Consider the following 16,760-nt stretch of genomic DNA (forward strand, 5'->3'; position numbering starts at 1 on the left):
GGTGGGTGTCACATTTTGGCTGATACATTGTTTAGAAATATATTTTGGGGGATTCAATATACTCAATATACCAAATCGAAACTAAAGTAGAACAGATAATGGACCTACATTCATTCAGCTTCTTGACTGTGTCCAGCTATCTAATAACCACCATGAAATGAAAGCCAGACAGCCAGGGAGTATCACAAATTGATTGACAATGGATAAAGGACAATTTTTTTGCACATTTTGACGATGAGTAAATATAACACATTTTCAGTGCGGCCCATGCGTCCCCCGATGTAAAATGAGTTTGACAACACTGACTTAGGTAACACATTAACATTTGAGTAATTTAGCAGATGCTCAACGGCACGTCGACAGAAGTTTCACCTAGTCGGCTCGGGGAGCCAAACCAGCAATCTTTCCCTTACTGACCCAGCTCTCTTAACCACTAGGCTACCTGCTGCCCTAATACCTACATCCTCCTCTGTCTATGTCTCCACACAACCTCTTGTATCTTGTATCCAGTCCCATCAGTTGGTTAGCTGTGTCAATTCCATCAGCTGTGTTAAATAGTAGATAGAGGGGCTGAAATACTGTGTCCATCTGTTGGAATTTCGTGACTCAGCTACTGGGCGTTGTCCATGGGTTCATGTGAGGGTCCAACAGGGTAAAATACAAACTCAGCTGCAATCAACCCAGCCTCTCTCTCTCTGTCTCTCTCCCTCTGTGTCTTGTCCCATAAAGACCCAGGAGCCTCTGTCTACAGCGTGCCCCTGTCTGACTGACCCTCAGGTGTCTGGTTTGGCTAGAACACAGAGGCAGTAGAGGCAGTCCCTCTACCAGCTCAGCCAAACGCTCTCATTTAAATGTTACTTTAAAAAAGGCAAGTCAGTTAAGAACAAATTCTTATTTACAGTGATGGCCTAACCTGGACCAATTGTGCACCACCCTATGGGACTCCCAATCAGACAACTTTGTATACTCTTGGCATTCTCTCAACCAGCTTCATGAGGAATGTCTTGAAGGAGTTCCCACATATGCTGAGCACTTGTTGGCTACTTTTCCTTCACTATGTGGTCCATCTCATCCCAAACCATCTCAGTTGGGTTGAGGTCGGGTGATTGTGCAGGTCAGGTCATCTGATGCAGCACTCCAATACTCTCCTTCTTGATCAAATAGACCTTACACAGCCTGGAGGTGTGTTTTGGGTCATTGTCCTGTTGAAATTAGGCTGAAACATAATAAATAAAAACACTTTCTGAATGCACTGAATACTGCTCTTGCACGGTGTACACATCACAGCCCATAAAACATATTCTTCAAGTTTCAGACAGCAACAACAAGAAGAATGCTAACAGAACATAACATTGTAAGTACAAGTAATTATACAAATGGTAAAAAAGGTACATAGATTTTTTAAAATATATTTTATATATATATATATAAACAAATAAATGCAGAAAAGAATGTAACATTATAAAAGTAAATACATGTTTTGTGAGTCTACATTGTCACTGGTTTCGGTACTACGTCTTCTTTCCTCTTTCATAAATTCCTCTGTAACTGTGGCATTTTATGATAACAATTTCTATTCTAGGGTCTCAAAACTACAGCTGAAATCAACAGTCAAAGTTACACTTACTATATGGTCGATGTCCTCAGATCTTCTTGAGGTTGAGTGCTTTCCAGACTCTAGCTTCAGCTCTTTATCAAATTGCGGCATGAGGTCTGCCTGCTCTCCAATGGTCTTGCTGACTTTCTGTGGCTTGTCAAACTGGGCATGGGCCCCTTAATGTTGGATGAGGTATTTTGTGTGGCACATATTGTGTTTGCAGTTCTTGCATCAAATACTTTGGTATTGCTCTGGGTCGATTACCTGGAAGACATACAGCATACTAATTCTTTCCAAAGGACCTCTAAGTATCTTGGACTTTGTGCCAGAAGTAATTGTAACAGTGACCTTAAATAATAGGAAAATATGGCCTCTCGGGTGGCGCAGTGGTCTAAGGCACTGCATCCCAGTGCTAGCTGTGCCACCGGAGACTCTGGCTTCGAGCCCAGGCTCTGTTGCAGCTGGCCGCGACCGGGAGGTCCATGGGGTGACACACAATTGGCCTAGCATCGTCCGGTAGGGATATCCTTGTCTCGTTGCACACTAACGACTCCTGTGGCGGGCCGGGTGCAGTGCTCGCTGACCAGGTTGCTACACATTGGTGCAGCTAGCTTCCGGGTTGGATGCACGCTGAGTTAAGAAACAGTGCGGCTTGGTTGTGTTTCGGAGGACGCATGGGTCTTGACCTTTGTCTCTCCCGAGCCCATACAGGAGTTGTAGTGATGAGACAAGATAGTAACTACTAACATTTGGGGAGAAAAACCCTCCCTAACCTGGATGACACTAGCCCAAATAAATAAAGAAATAGGAAAATAAGGTTTGAATATCTGAGATTGTGCATTTTGCAACACATTTGCAATAATAAACGTTGTATGCGCCACAATTGTCAAGGAAAAATAACATTATCTAGGATACAATTAAAGTTGATCAACTGAAGTTATTATTAAATGTGAGCCTGTAGGACTTGCGCAACAATGTTTTCAACCGATATGTTGAGTCTATGAACACTGTAATGACTCATGCTGGGACAATAAACAGACAAACAATCGAACAAAGGTTCACCTGTAGCTGCATGGCCTATTGCATTGACAAAAGAGCTGTAGCTATGGTGTTTGAAGGTCGAGCATTTTAACTATGCTGCGATTAGCCTACTTTCGTTGTTGTCACTTACAGCCGATAATAAACCATAAACCTGTGCTTCTATCAGTTGAATTCCTATATCTTGCGGCTGGTCAACAGTCGCTGGGGTTGGGTTCCTGAATAGGCCTCCTGGCCTCTCGTGCTTTCCTGAACAGAGACACTTTTGGTACTTCTGGGGGTCGAGACAGCTGCGGCACATCTTTTCCTTCTAACTCTAGTATTGCTCTTTCCCCCACAAAACAGCCGATTCTTTCCACATTATTGGCACTTCTTTTATATTTGAGTAGAAGATTGCGACAGGAGCCACATACTGCTTTTGAAAACCCATCACTCAGTGCGACCGGTCCCATTATCTCTTCTTATTAAGCCAGTGTGTAGTCTGGTTGCAATAAAGATGATTTGCCTCTCAAAAAGTCGTGTTTGTTCCTGTTACAGTCGTACGGTTCAACACAAACATGGCAAATGTCAACATATTTTGATGGGGTTTTAATTGCCGATTTCGCTGAAATGCTCACGCACTGTTGCACCTACAACAGTGGTTCCCAAACCCCCCCAGAGTTGTATTTCTTTTTTCAAGCAAGAGTTCCAGCTTTAAACTTACTCTTGGGTGATGGGTGACATGTCTGGTGAGTATGTAGCCCATGGAAGAACTGGGACATTTTCAGCTTCCAGGAATAGTGTACAAATCTTTGCTACATGGGGCTGTACATTATCGTGCTGAAACATGAGGTGATGTTCGGCAGATGAATGGCACGACAATGGGCCTCAGGATCCCGTCACGGTATCTCTGTGCATTCAAATTACCATCGATAAAATGCAATTGTGTTCGTTGTTTGTAGCTTATGCCTGCCCATACCATAACCCCACCGCCACCATGGGGCACTCTGTTCACAACGTTGATATCAGAAAACCGCTCGCCCACACGACGCCATACACGTTGTCTGCGGTTGTGAGGCCAGTTGGACGTACTGCCAAATTCTCTAAAATGACGTTGTAGGTGGCTTATGGTAGAGAAATTAACATTAAATTCTCTGGAAACAGCTCTGGTCGACATTCCTGTAGTCAGCATGACAATTGCACGCTCACTCAAAACTTGAGATATCTGTGGCATTGTGTTGTGTGACAAAACTGCACCTTTTAGAGTGGCCTTTTATTGTCACCAGGGGAACCCATCTTACTTGAAGGAGCTGGAGCAGTTTTGCCTTGAAGAATGGGCAAAAATCCCAGTGGCTAGATGTGCCAAGCTTAAAGAGACATACCCCAAGAGACTTGGAGCTGTAATTGCTGCAAAAGGTGGTTCTACAAAGTATTGATTGTTGGGCGGTGAATAGTTATGCACACTCAAGTTTTCTGTATTTTTGTCTTATTTGTTGTTTGTTTCACAAATATTTTGCATCTTCAAAGTGGTAGGCATGTTGTGTAAATCAAATGATACAATCAAAAATCCATTTTAATTCCAGGTTGTAAGGCAACAAAATAGGAAAAATGCCAAGGGGGTGAATACTTTCATATGCCACTGTAGGCCAACAAGTGATATGTTTCAGTTAGATAGGATTTATAGCAATGGTTATCAACTGTACTGCAGGGATGGAACGTACGTTGCAGAAAATTGTGGTTGTAGTTGCAGCCACAGAGAGGTATTTGGGTGTGCGAGACTTGACATCAGAATAGTTAAACGGTGTGTTAAGGGGTGGTGTCCCATCCTTTCAGGTTGTTGGCCTGAGGTAGGACTAAATAGATTTAAATAGTGGAGTAGGGTCGTGTTATTTTAATTTTTTGAGTGTAGTAGTGTTAGATGGTAGGTTATTTTATTTTTTCAAGCAAAGAATAAGGCAGTACTGACAATGTTTCTCTATGGAGATGCAATGTCTGTGTGCTCAATTTTATACAGGTGTGGCTGAAATAGCCAAATCCACTCATTTGAAGGGGTATCCACATACTTTTGGTGATGTAGTGGCCGTACAGCGCCTCCCACATTACCCAATTGTAGTTGAAATGTAAAATGTTTAAGGTAAGGTTATGGTATGGACGTCCCAAGGAGGCCAGATAGCACTTAACATTTCGTGTTTGAGGACATATTTCCATTGTAGTGGTCACTCGACTATCTTGTCAATATTAAATAACATATTTGTTATACCATATTGGTTGGAAGCAAATTGTGTATGAAACACTGCCTCCTGCAGGTTATATGACGTTTTGCCTTTCTGTTCAGCATGTGCGAAATTCATTTATTTGACTTGATATAAACACTACCAGACATCGGACAGCGAATAAGAATGGAAATGAGATGGAAAGAGATTGATTATTTTACTCCAAGACAGTCCATTGGTCAGAATAAATATTCGTTTTACGTAGACATTTGGAAATCCGATGTAAAAAAAAAAATAGTAAACACGGTGACAGGGCGCAGACATTTTGGAATGTACCAACTAAATCGTGAAAAAGTCGAGAATAAAACGTATATATTTATATTTCTCCATTGTTACATAAGTTATTAATTGCATGGTAAACAATATACAATATACAATATATAATTAGTCAATGTATAATAGTTTGCTGTGCTTCTAACAAACCCGGCGCAGCGAAAGCAGATTTTTTTCTTCACCCTTGGTTGTCGCAGTAATTGTACAGTCAGGGGGCAACATGGCGCTTGGAAGAATCAGTGTCTGCTTCCGAGTACTGCTTCATGATATTCCCTCAAAGGGATTATGTCGTGGCCTCATACAATCGGACTGTATGACATGCAGGGTAGGAGGTATATGAATAACGTATTTTATGTATATGATGTCATGGTGCCGTTTCTGTGCCGCTAGCGCTTGCTTGTCGACCACCACGGAATCTGTCTCGACTCAATATCAATGTTGTTGTGACGGCGGCTGAGCTGTCTCTCCTGTCCTGTTATCATATTTATCTATCTTGGAACTACTTCAACTTTCCATACGAATGTGTAATGCATGCAGCCAATTATCACAAGTGTTGAACTTGTTCAGATAAGTGGGAAAGTACAGTACAGTACCCGGTCCTGTCCAGATGGCCTACAGCTTTTGTCAAATTGACATCAAAGTTTTTTTGTTGCATTTGAGCTAAAGCCCTTTCTTAACCTTAACCTAATTCATATCCATGTATATGCTGACTACTCCTGTTGCTTCATTCATTTCAGCAAAAAGGCATCTGCTGTCAGAGGATGTTGTCAAGCTACAAGAATTTCAGCAGCGGAAACTTGCAGTGGCTCATCAAGTGTCCGGATCAAAAAGTAGGCTACTGATTCTGATATGACCTTACTGTTTGGATCTAATACTACCGTACCACAACTACTACTTTTGAAGTTGACAGACCCATGTTATATTCTCCAGGTCATTATATTGAGGTATTTAATCAGAAGCTGATGAAGAAACAGCTAGTATTGAAGGATGAGTTAAAGCTGCTTCTACACCTTTGCCAATCTGCAGAGGACATGGTCACAGCCAGAGGTGCCATCTACAGGTATGGGTCACAGTGAGATACTAGTTTCTTGCTAATGCATTGTGGCCACTGGCCTGATGATTTAGTATTTCATACTTCACATATTCAGTGGTGTCAAACTCTATCCTGAGTATGCTCACAATTAGCTGTCAAAACAGACCAGAAGATGAAGTCTCCTCAACTGTGTTAGGGACAGATAAAGCATAAGTTTGAAATAGTTTAATGCAATCTTGTAGTTTGACTAATGCTGGTAGTCTGGGGCTCCTTAGTGGCGCAGCGGTCTAAGGCATTGCATCTCAGTGCTAGAGACGTCACTACAGACCCTGGTTCGATTCCAGGCTGTATCACAACCAGCCATGATTGGGAGTCCCGTAGGGTGGCGACACAATTGGCCCAGCATCGTTAGGGTTTGGCCGGTGAGGCTGTCATTGTAAATAAGAATTTGTTCTCAACTGGCTTGCCTAATAGTTAAATAAAACAAAATTCAGTTGAAATTCGTCATGGTTCTGTGTTTGTATATGTTTGTGTGTTCTGCTGTCCAGGTACCATGAGGAGAACAGAAACGTAGCATTTGGAGAGTTTAAGTTTGGTCCTCTCTTCATGAGGCTGTGCTATGAACTGGGGCTGGAGGAGATGGCTGCTGCCACACTGACAGACAAGGTAAACAATCTATTAATACGCAGTAATTAGACTATAATAATGAATCGTCTCTGAATGAACTAAGAATAACAAGTGCTAAAGAGATCATATGATGTAATTATTTTAGTGCAGTCCCATAGACTAGGGCATTGATTGAAGTTTACACATACTGTATTTCGTCAAGTTGTAAATATATGATCTTCTTTCTCTAACAGGATTTGAGAGGATTCTTCTCGGACTCAACCTCCTTCAATATTGCCATAGACATGCTGTTTATGAAAGGATTATATGAGAGTAAGTGACATCCTTTTAATAATAAAAGCCAGCAGGCATTCAACAAGAAAGGGTATATTTATAGATGACTGATCTCTGTCATCACTAAACCCTGTCCATACTACTAGGTGGTCTGGATGTACTGCGAGACATGAAGAACCAAGGTGTGCCATTCAACAAGGACACGTTCACATTAGCAACTGGTACTTGCTATAAACTGGTGAGGATTTGTCCACCTTGCAGACATTGTATTGTTCCACCCTATAGACCTTTTCAACTGTCAAAACAATAACATGTTCTATATGCACGCACAACCAAGAGGTTCCAGAGCAAACATCCAGTGCTAGCTAGCTAATTAGTTGGCCAGCTAGCTAAAAATAAGTTCATATTTCTTGATTCAACCCCCAAAAAAATCTGAACAAACGTGTCATATACACAAATTGACTTGCTACCAGAGAGACACTAAACAAAATCCTAAGACAGCGTTTATTTCCAGTTCATTCTCTTTTTGCTTTGGTGGTGTTAGCTAGTTGCAAATTGGCTAGCACGGCAAATAACCACATAGCTAGCGTGATCAACGTACCTTGTTAGCCAACTAGATAAATTGTTGGCTGTCGTGAGAGAAATTAATCTAACAAAACTAAATGTAGCTAGCATACGAGTCCAATGTAAACAGGTTTCGTAATGCTTTAGTTGTTAGGAGTGTACTGATAATAAGTAGGACACGTGACATCCTGTCAACTTTGATGGGAAAAAAACAATGCATATTCATGGCATGAGGCTAGTAACATAGCATCTCGCTCAACTGAATACAGGCGGTTGACGTCAACAACCCTCATTGAATATTCCAAAAGGGATTACAATAGTGACATGTATCTTATCAGTATATGCATAACATTTGTCAATAGACAGGTGATGTAATGCCCTGTTTCCTGTTTACCAGAACACTCCAGAGTCCTATAGAATCTGTACTGCCCTGATGGAGGAGGGACAGACCAAAGGACACATGATACCCAGGCACGCCTACTGCTTCACTGTGGCGCTAGCACTTAGACAGGTTGGTCATCCATCCTCTCTCGCACTCTCGCTTTCTCTCTCATATACAAATGTGATTCAATATATTTTATTTTCCTTCCAGAATGATGTTGAAAAAGCACAATCCATGTTTGGTCAGATTATGAGCACTGACAGCAGAATATGCCAAAATCTCAAAGTGAGTTCTAATATTCAGTCTTCACTATATATTTGTAATATGTCTAGCTCCCACCCTGGGAGCAGCCTATTTGATGTAGTTTTGTGGTGGTGTTCCAGGTTCTGATACTGGCTATGGCAGGAGCTGTAAAAGAATCCCTCTTCATCCTGACCCTAGCCTTGGGTTCTAGCACCACTGTCTTTATCAAGAAGCCTGAATTTGCACAGGAAGTGGTGAGAAAAACACCCTACAAATGGATGTTTGTAATGTCTGATGCATAACCTATACATTATTATCTCTATACGTTATTATCCAGTCACAAATATAATTCATCAATACGTGTGTGACGTATTTCTTAGGTGGACCTGGTGCGTTTGCGGAGTGAGGACAGTCCTTTGATGGCGGGTGTGGAGGAGGCAGTGTCCCGTCTCCAAAATGCTGGTCAGGTGACACAACGGAGCCTGGACGAAATGTTGTGTCACACCCCCACGGGGAAGAGGAGGATGCCCATAGGAATGATGGAGGAGAGATTGATCAGCCGGAGGACTCTGAGGCCCCTGCAGTCCACTCTGCTCTCAGAGTGAGGAGGAGGACTAGGTGTATCTCCCAGCATGTTTGAGGGGATCGGTTCGTGGTGCAGAATCGCCAATCTTGACCCCATAATGAGTAGTTATTTGGGATGCAAGGTGATTTGTAGATCAGTGATTCTGTGCAGTTCGACTGCAATGTAGTCATCCTAAACTTTAGCTGTCCCAGTCATGGCCATCTCACACCACTCAAAAGGGACTGAACAGATATGGTCTCTGAGCTTTGCTCTCTCTCTCTCTCTCTCTCTCCACCTGGACCTTAGTTATACTGTACCATTCAGTGAAATCAACCTTTCCTCTCAACCAGAGACCCCTCGGTATCCTTCCTTCTTGGTATTTTTGGTCTATCCTAAAATATGCTTTAGGATGGAACCGATATACTTGTAAGTTCAATGGCTTGGGAGATCCTTTAGAGCCTTTCAGAAAGAATAAACTCCTGGTTGTGGAAAGGCTCCCTTGAATTCAAGGGATGCTCACCTCACATCAATGCAACACTATAACATCAGACATTGACAGCAATGTGTGGAAAGAAGAATGTAAGGGTATGTGAGACACACCTGTAATTGTTTGATCAAAATGTATTAAATATTGAATGCTATAAAAACAGTCTTTTTCTTAGTTTTGATAGCACTAATATTTTTCCTCTACTTTGCTTTGATTCCTGTCACCAGTTCCTCCTTACATTAGGTAGATGCATTTTATTTTTAACATTTTATTTCACCTTTATTTAACCAGGTAGGCCAGTTGAGAACGAGTTCTCATTTACAACTGCGACCTGGCCAAGATGAAGTAAAGCAGTGCGAAAAAAACAACAGAGTTACATATGGGATAAACGAACGTACAGTCAATAACACAATAGAAAATCAATAACACAAATGCATCATAGATATACCTGAGTAAATCATAACACTCATGTATCCCTGAACATTAGCATTACATGCAGTGGTGGAAAACGTACACAACTGTCATACTTGAGTAAAAGTAAAGATACCTTAATAGAAAATGACTCAAGTGAAAGTCACCCAGTAAAATACTACTTGAGTAAAAGTATTTGGTTTTCGATATACTTAAGTATCAAAAGTAAATGTAATTGCTCAAATATACTTAAGTATCAAAAGTAGAAGTATAAATAATTTCAAATTCCTTATGTTAAGCAAAGCAGATGGCCACATTTTCAAGTTTTGTTATAATTTACACATAGCCAGGGGCACACTCCAACACTCAAGACATCACAAACATGTGTTTAGTGAGTTAGCCAGATCCGAGGCATCAGGAAGGACCAGGGATGTTCTCTTGATAAGTATGTCAATTAGACCATTTTCATGTCCTGCTATGCATTCAAAATGTAATGAGTACTTTTGGTTGTCAGATGAGCTGTATGGAGTAAAAAATACATTATTTTATTTTGGAATGTAGTGAAGTACATATAAAAGTTGTCAAAAATATAAATAGTGAAGTACAGATAGTCCTGGAAAACTACTTAAGTAGTACTTTAAAGTATTTTTACTTTTACACCACTGATCACATGATTGTATCTTGAATGCACCCACCCATTTAATATTGGCGCTGTAGAGTGCAGCATCTGCAGGACCAGCAAAGATTGTTATAACTAAACCAAGATAAACCACTATGTGTCGTTTCTGATGAAAACAAATGAGTCATAGTGGGCAGAACAAGCACGAGCTAGTGAGATCCTATTGGGATCCTATGCGTTCCAGCATATTTCAGTTAGGTAACGCCTACTCTGCCAAGTGTGCATGTGCAATACCGCAATTCGCGTTTGCACTCCTAAACAACGCTTCTTTTTTATTTTTTTACTTTTGCAAAGGGTAAAGTCTACAAAACTTAGTCCACTCTGTTCGTATCATAATTGTAGTTTTAGGAACAGAAAACTTTATTGAGCTGTTTCAACGATGAGAAAATTTAGCAGAATTTCGGACAAAATCCATTACGGTCCATCTTCTCCCACTGCTGGCCACTGGGGTTTCTCAAACTACCCGCCAAGCGGATGCTTCTCATTTATACATCCGGTGAAATATCTGTCTCATTGCTCTATCTGTGGTACTAGCCTCTGCTGAGTCCAAAACAACTTGATGTTCCGGTTTTCAGGGGAAATGGGATGCCTGTGACGCACCATCGTCACTAGTTACCACGGCCACGAAGTCGTAAACACTGCATATTAATACAATGTATTGAGTTACATTGTGATTTTAAGCTAACATTAACCCTAAGCTTAACCACACTGCTAACCTTATACCTAACCCTAACCTTAAACTATGACCAAAAAGCTAAATGTTTGTTTTCATTAGTTTTTTCAATATAGCCAATTTTGACTTTGTGGCTGTGCTATCTAGTTGAAACTGAGACATAATAATAACGCTGTGACGCAACTAACAAGACGACAGTCTATCTTAACACCTCTGAATGTACTATATTGGTTGAACAATGCAGGAAGGAGAGCGTCCCCTAAAGTGTTTTTTCTTCTCATCAAAGCCAGTATCAAAGACCGTACAGTATGGTTCTAGAAATTATGCGCCAGTATATAGGTAGCATAGACAAGATGCCGCCGACAGATATGGCAGCTCTGTTTCTAGCAAATTTGCAGTATTTTGCTTTTTTGTGTGTTATTTCTTACATTATCAGCCCAGAATGTTTTTTGTGTTATTACATACAGCCGGAAATTACTTTTGGATATCAGAGCATCGGCAACTCACCAGTGTTATGACCAGGAATACGACTTTCCCGAATTGAATCCTTTGTTCATACCCCCCCAGGACAATTGAGGCTGCTCGAAGACACCGCCGGCGGAGAAGAGGTATTCGGATTGGACTTCTAGTACAACTCAGGAGGCGTGCACAACATCCCATGCTTCCGAGTATATTACTTGCTAATGTTCAGTCTCTGGACAATAAAGTAGACGAGCTCAGGGCGAGGATCTCCTTCCAGAGCGACATCTGGGACTGTAACATACTCTATTTTACGGAATCATGGCTCTCTCCATATAGCAATCTGGGTTCTCAGTACATCGCTCAGAAAGGAATAAAGAACTCTTTGGGAAGAAGAAAGGCGGGGGTGTATGTTTCATGATTAACTATTCATTGTGGGATTGTGATTATGTACAGAAACTCAAGTCATTTTGTTCATCCGACCTAGAATACCTCACAATCAAAAGCTGACCGTATTACCTCCCAAGATATTTATCTTCGGTTTTATTCACAGCCGGGTATATTCCCCCTTAAGCTGATACCACAACGGCCCTCAAGGAACTACACTGGACTTTGTGAAAACTGGAAACCACATATTCTGGGGCTGTATTTATTGTAGCTGGGGAGATTAACAAAGCAAATTTGAGGAAAACGCTACTGAAGTTCTACTAACACATTGATTGTAGTACTTGCGATGCTAAAACACTTGACCACTGCTACTCCAACTTCTGGGATGCCTACAAGGCCCTCCCCAGCCCTCACTTCGACAAATCAGATCATGACTCCATTTTGCTCATCCCTTCTTGTAGGCAGGAACTCAAACAGGAAGTACCCGTGGTACCCGTGGTACTGTTCAACGCTGGTCTGACCAATTGGAATCCATGCTTCACAATTATTTATTTATTTTTTAAATATTTTTTTTTTGCCCTTTTTCATGGTATCCAATTGTTTTAGTAGCTACTATCTTGTCTCATCGCTACAGCTCCCGTACGGGCACGGGAGAGACAAAGGTTGAAAGTCATGCATGCTCCGATACACAACCCAACCAAGCCGCACTGCTTCTTAACACAGCGCGCATCCAACCCAGAAGCCAGCCGCACCAATGTGTCAGAGGAAACACCGTGCACCTGGCAACCTTGGTTAGCGCGCATTGCGCTCGGCCCGCCACAGGAGTCGCTGGTGCACGATGAGACAAGGACATCCCTACCGGCCAAGCCCTCCCTAGCCCGGACGACGCTAGGCCAATTGTGCGTCGCCCCACGGACCTCCCGGTCGCGGCTGGTTACGACAGAGCCTGGGTGCGAACCCAGAGTGTCACGCCCTGGTCTTATTATTTTGTGTTTTCTTTATTTTTTGGTCAGGCCAGGGTGTGACATGGGTTTATTCTGTGGTATGTTTGTGTATTGGGGTTTTTCGTAGGTTTTGGGATTGTGGCTTAGTGGGGTGTTCTAGCAAAGTCTATGGTTGCCTGAGGCGGTTCTCAATCAGAGGCAGGTGATTCTCGTTGTCTCTGATTGGGAACCATATTTAGGCAGCCATATTCTTTGAGTGTTTCGTGGGTGATTGTTCCTGTCTCAGTGTTTTGTATTCACCAGATAGGCTGTATAGGTTTTCACGTTCCGTTTGTTGTTTTGTATTGTTCGTGTTCATCTTTAAGATATATATTATCAACCACGCTGCATTTTGGTACGACTCTCCTTCGACAGAAGAAAACCGTAACACAGAGTCTCTGATGGCACAGCTGGCACTGCAATACAGAGCCCTTAACCACTGCACCACCCGGGAGGCTGCTTCACAATTGTTTTGATCACGTGGACTGGGACATATTCCGGGTAGCCTCTGAGAATAACATAGACGAATACACTGACACAGTGACTGTATAGCAGATGTTGTTCCCACTGTGACTATTAAAACCTACCCAAATCAGAAAACGTGGATAGATGGCAGCATTCATAGAAAACTGAAAGCGCGAACCATCGTATTTAACCATGGCAAGGTGACTGGGAGTATGGTTGAATACAAACAGTGTAATTATTCCCTCCATAAGGCAATCAAACAGGCAAAATGTCAGTACAGAGACAAAGTGGAGTCGCAATTTAACGGCTCAGACACGAGACGTATGTGGCAGGGTCTACAGACAATCACGGATTACAAAGGGAAAACCAGCCACATCGTGGACACCCAGGTCTTGCTCCCGGACAAGCTAAACACCTTCTTCGCCTGCTTTGAGGTTAACACTGTGCCACCGACGCTGACCGCTCCCAAGGGCTTTGGGTTATGAGTAAGACATTTAAAGGTGTTAACCCTAGCCGCATCCTCAACTGGCTGGAGTGTTTACATACATATTCAATTTCTCCCTATCTCAGTCTGCTGTCCTCACTTGCTTCAAGATGTCCACCATTGTTCCTGTACCCAAGAAAGCAATGGTAGCTGAACCAAATGACTATAGCCCCATAGCACTCACTTCTGTCATCATGAAGTGCTTTGAGAGGCTAGTTAAGGATCATATCACCTCTACCTTACTTGACACCCTAGACCCACTTCAATTTGCATACCGCCCCAATAGATCCACAGACGATGCAATCACCATCGTACTGCACACTGCCCTATCCCATCTGGACAAGAGGAATACCTATGTAAGAATGCTGTTCATTGACTATAGCTCAGCCTTCAAATCAAATCAACGTTTATTTGCCACGTGTGCCGAATACAACAGGTGTTCACCTTACAGTGAAATGCTTACTTACAGGCTTTAACCAATTGTGCAAAAAAGGTATTAGGTGAACGATAGGTAAGTAAAGAAATAAAAGCGACAGTGAAAAATAACAGTAGCGAGGCTACATACAGACACCGGTTAATCAGGCTGATTGAGGTAGTATGTACATGTAGATATGGTTAAAGTGACTATGCATATATGATGAACAGAGAGGAGCAGTAGCGTAAAAGAGGGGTTGGCGGGTAGTGGGATAAACAGAGTAGCAGCAGTGTAAAAGAGGGGTTGGGTTGGGGGGGCACACAATGCAAATAGTCCGGGTAGCCATTTGATTACCTGTTCAGGACTTTTATGGCTTGGGGGTAAAAACTGTTGAGAAGCCTTTTTGTCCTAGACTTCACACTCCGGTACCGCTTGCCATGCGGTAGTAGAGAGAACAGTCTATGACTGGGGTGGCTGGGTCTTTGACAATTTTTAGGGCCTTCCTCTGACACCGCCTGGTGTAGAGGTTCTGGATGGCAGGCAGCTTTGCCCCAGTGATGTACTGGGCCGTACGCACTACCCTCTGTAGTGCCTTGTGGTCGAAGGCCGAGCAATTGTCGTACCAGGCAGTGATTGCTCTCAATGTTGCAGCTGTAGAATCTTTTGAGGATCTCAGGACCCATGCCAAATCTTTTTAGTTTTCTGAGGGGGAATAGGCATTGTTGTGCCCTCTTCACAACCGTCTTGATGTGTCTGGACCATTCTAGTTTGTTGGTGATGTGGACACTAAGGAACTTGAAGCTCTCAACTTGCTCCACTACAGCCCCGTCGATGAGAATGGGGGCGTGTTCGGTCCTCCTTTTAATGTAGTCCACAATCATCTCCTTAGTCTTGGATATGTTGAGGGATATGTTGTTATTCTGGCACCACCCAGCTAGGTCTCTGACCTCCTCCCTATAGGCTGTCTCGTCATTGTCGGTGATCAGGCCTACCACTGTTGTGTCATCTGCAAACTTAATGATGGTGTTTGGAGTCGTGTCTGGCCATGCAGTTGTGGGTGAGCAGGGAGTACAGGAGGGGACTGAGCACGCACCCCTGGGGGGCTTCAGTGTTGAGGATCAGCATGGCAGATGTGTTGCTACCTACCCTCACCACCTGTGGGTGGCCCGTCAGGATGTCCAGGATCCAGTTGCAGAGGGAGGTGTTTAGTCCCAGGATCCATAGCTTAGTGATGAGCTGTGAGTGTATTATGGTGTTGAACGCTGAGCTGTAGTCAATGAATAGCATTCTCACATAAGTGTTCCTTTTGTCCAGGTTGGAAAGGGCAGTGTGGAGTGCAATAGAGATTGCATCATCTGTGGATCTGTTTGGGCGGGATGCAAATTGGATAGGTTCTAGGGTTTCTGGGATAATGATGTTGATGTGAGCCATTACCAGCCTTTCAAAGCACTTCATGGCTACGGACGTGTGTGCTATGGGTCTGTAGTCATTTGGCAGGTTGCCTTTGTGTTCTTGGGCACAGGGACTATGGTGGTCTGCTTGAAACATGTTGGTATTACAGACTCAATCAGGGACATGTTGAAAATGTCAGTGAAGACACCTGCCAGTTGGTCAGCACATGCCCGGAGCACACGTCCTGGTAATCCATCTGTTCCCGCAGCCTTGTGTATGTTGACCTGTTTAAAGGTCTTATTCACGTCGGCTACGGAGATCGCGATCACAGTCATCCGGAACAGCTGATGCTCTCATGCATGCCTCAGTGTTGTTTGCCTCGAAGCGAGCATAGAAGTGATTTAGCTCGTCTGGTAGGCTCGTGTCACTGGGCAGCTCGCGGCTGTGCTTCCCTTTGTTGTCTGTAATAGTTTGCAAGCCCTGCCACATAAGACGAGCATCGGAGCCGGTGTAGTATGATTGAATCTTAGCCCTGTATTGACGCTTTGCCTGTTTTATGGTTCGTCGCAGGGCATAGCGGGATTTCTTGTAAGCTTCCGGGTAAGAGTCTCGCACCTTGAAAGCGGCAGCTCTACTCTTTAGCTCAGTGCGAATGTTTCCTGTAATCCATGGCTTCTGGTTGGGGTATGTACGTACAGTCACTGTGGGGACGACGTCCTCGATGCACTTATTGATAAAGCCAGTGACTGATGTGGTGTACTCCTCAATGCCATCGGAAGAATCCCGGAACAATTCGTTCCAGTCACTGGCAGCAGAGAACTGGATGGAAAGGCAGCCAAAGAAGGTGTCGGCTTTGGGAATGACCAGTGAGATATACTGTCTAGAGCGCGTGTTAAGGGTGGGTGTTGTTATCATGAGCAGAGATAAGGTGGAGCTTTACCTAGCATAGATTTATAGATGACCTGGATCCAGCGGGTCTGGCGATGAATATGTATATGCCCCCAGAGGGCCAGCCGACTAGAGCATACAGGTCGCAGTGGTGGGTGGTATAAGGGGCTTTGGTATCAAAATGGATGGC

The 16,760-nt window shown here is 43.1% G+C and overlaps 1 protein-coding gene across 2 annotated transcripts; it reads left to right on the forward strand.

The window, feature by feature from the left end:
• The first annotated feature begins 5,359 nt into the window (after positions 1–5,359).
• Positions 5,360–9,496, forward strand: ptcd2 (pentatricopeptide repeat domain 2). 2 transcript variants are annotated; one of them, XM_020466209.2, is made up of 10 exons: positions 5,360–5,492; positions 5,898–5,990; positions 6,091–6,220; positions 6,742–6,859; positions 7,054–7,132; positions 7,240–7,331; positions 8,055–8,168; positions 8,250–8,324; positions 8,423–8,536; positions 8,663–9,496. In XM_020466209.2, the coding sequence occupies exons 1-10, from the start codon at positions 5,381–5,383 to the stop codon at positions 8,885–8,887; spliced, it is 1,152 nt and encodes a 383-aa protein (XP_020321798.1). In that variant the 5' UTR covers positions 5,360–5,380; the 3' UTR covers positions 8,888–9,496. The 2 variants fall into 2 exon arrangements, with proteins under 2 accessions (XP_020321798.1, XP_020321799.1); XM_020466210.2 differs by having other exon boundaries at positions 5,365–5,485; positions 8,663–9,494.
• Positions 9,497–16,760: the final 7,264 nt, after the last annotated feature.

Source organism: Oncorhynchus kisutch, linkage group LG29 (genome assembly GCF_002021735.2).
Source record: "Oncorhynchus kisutch isolate 150728-3 linkage group LG29, Okis_V2, whole genome shotgun sequence".
In the NCBI taxonomy this organism is placed as follows: domain Eukaryota; kingdom Metazoa; phylum Chordata; class Actinopteri; order Salmoniformes; family Salmonidae; genus Oncorhynchus; species Oncorhynchus kisutch.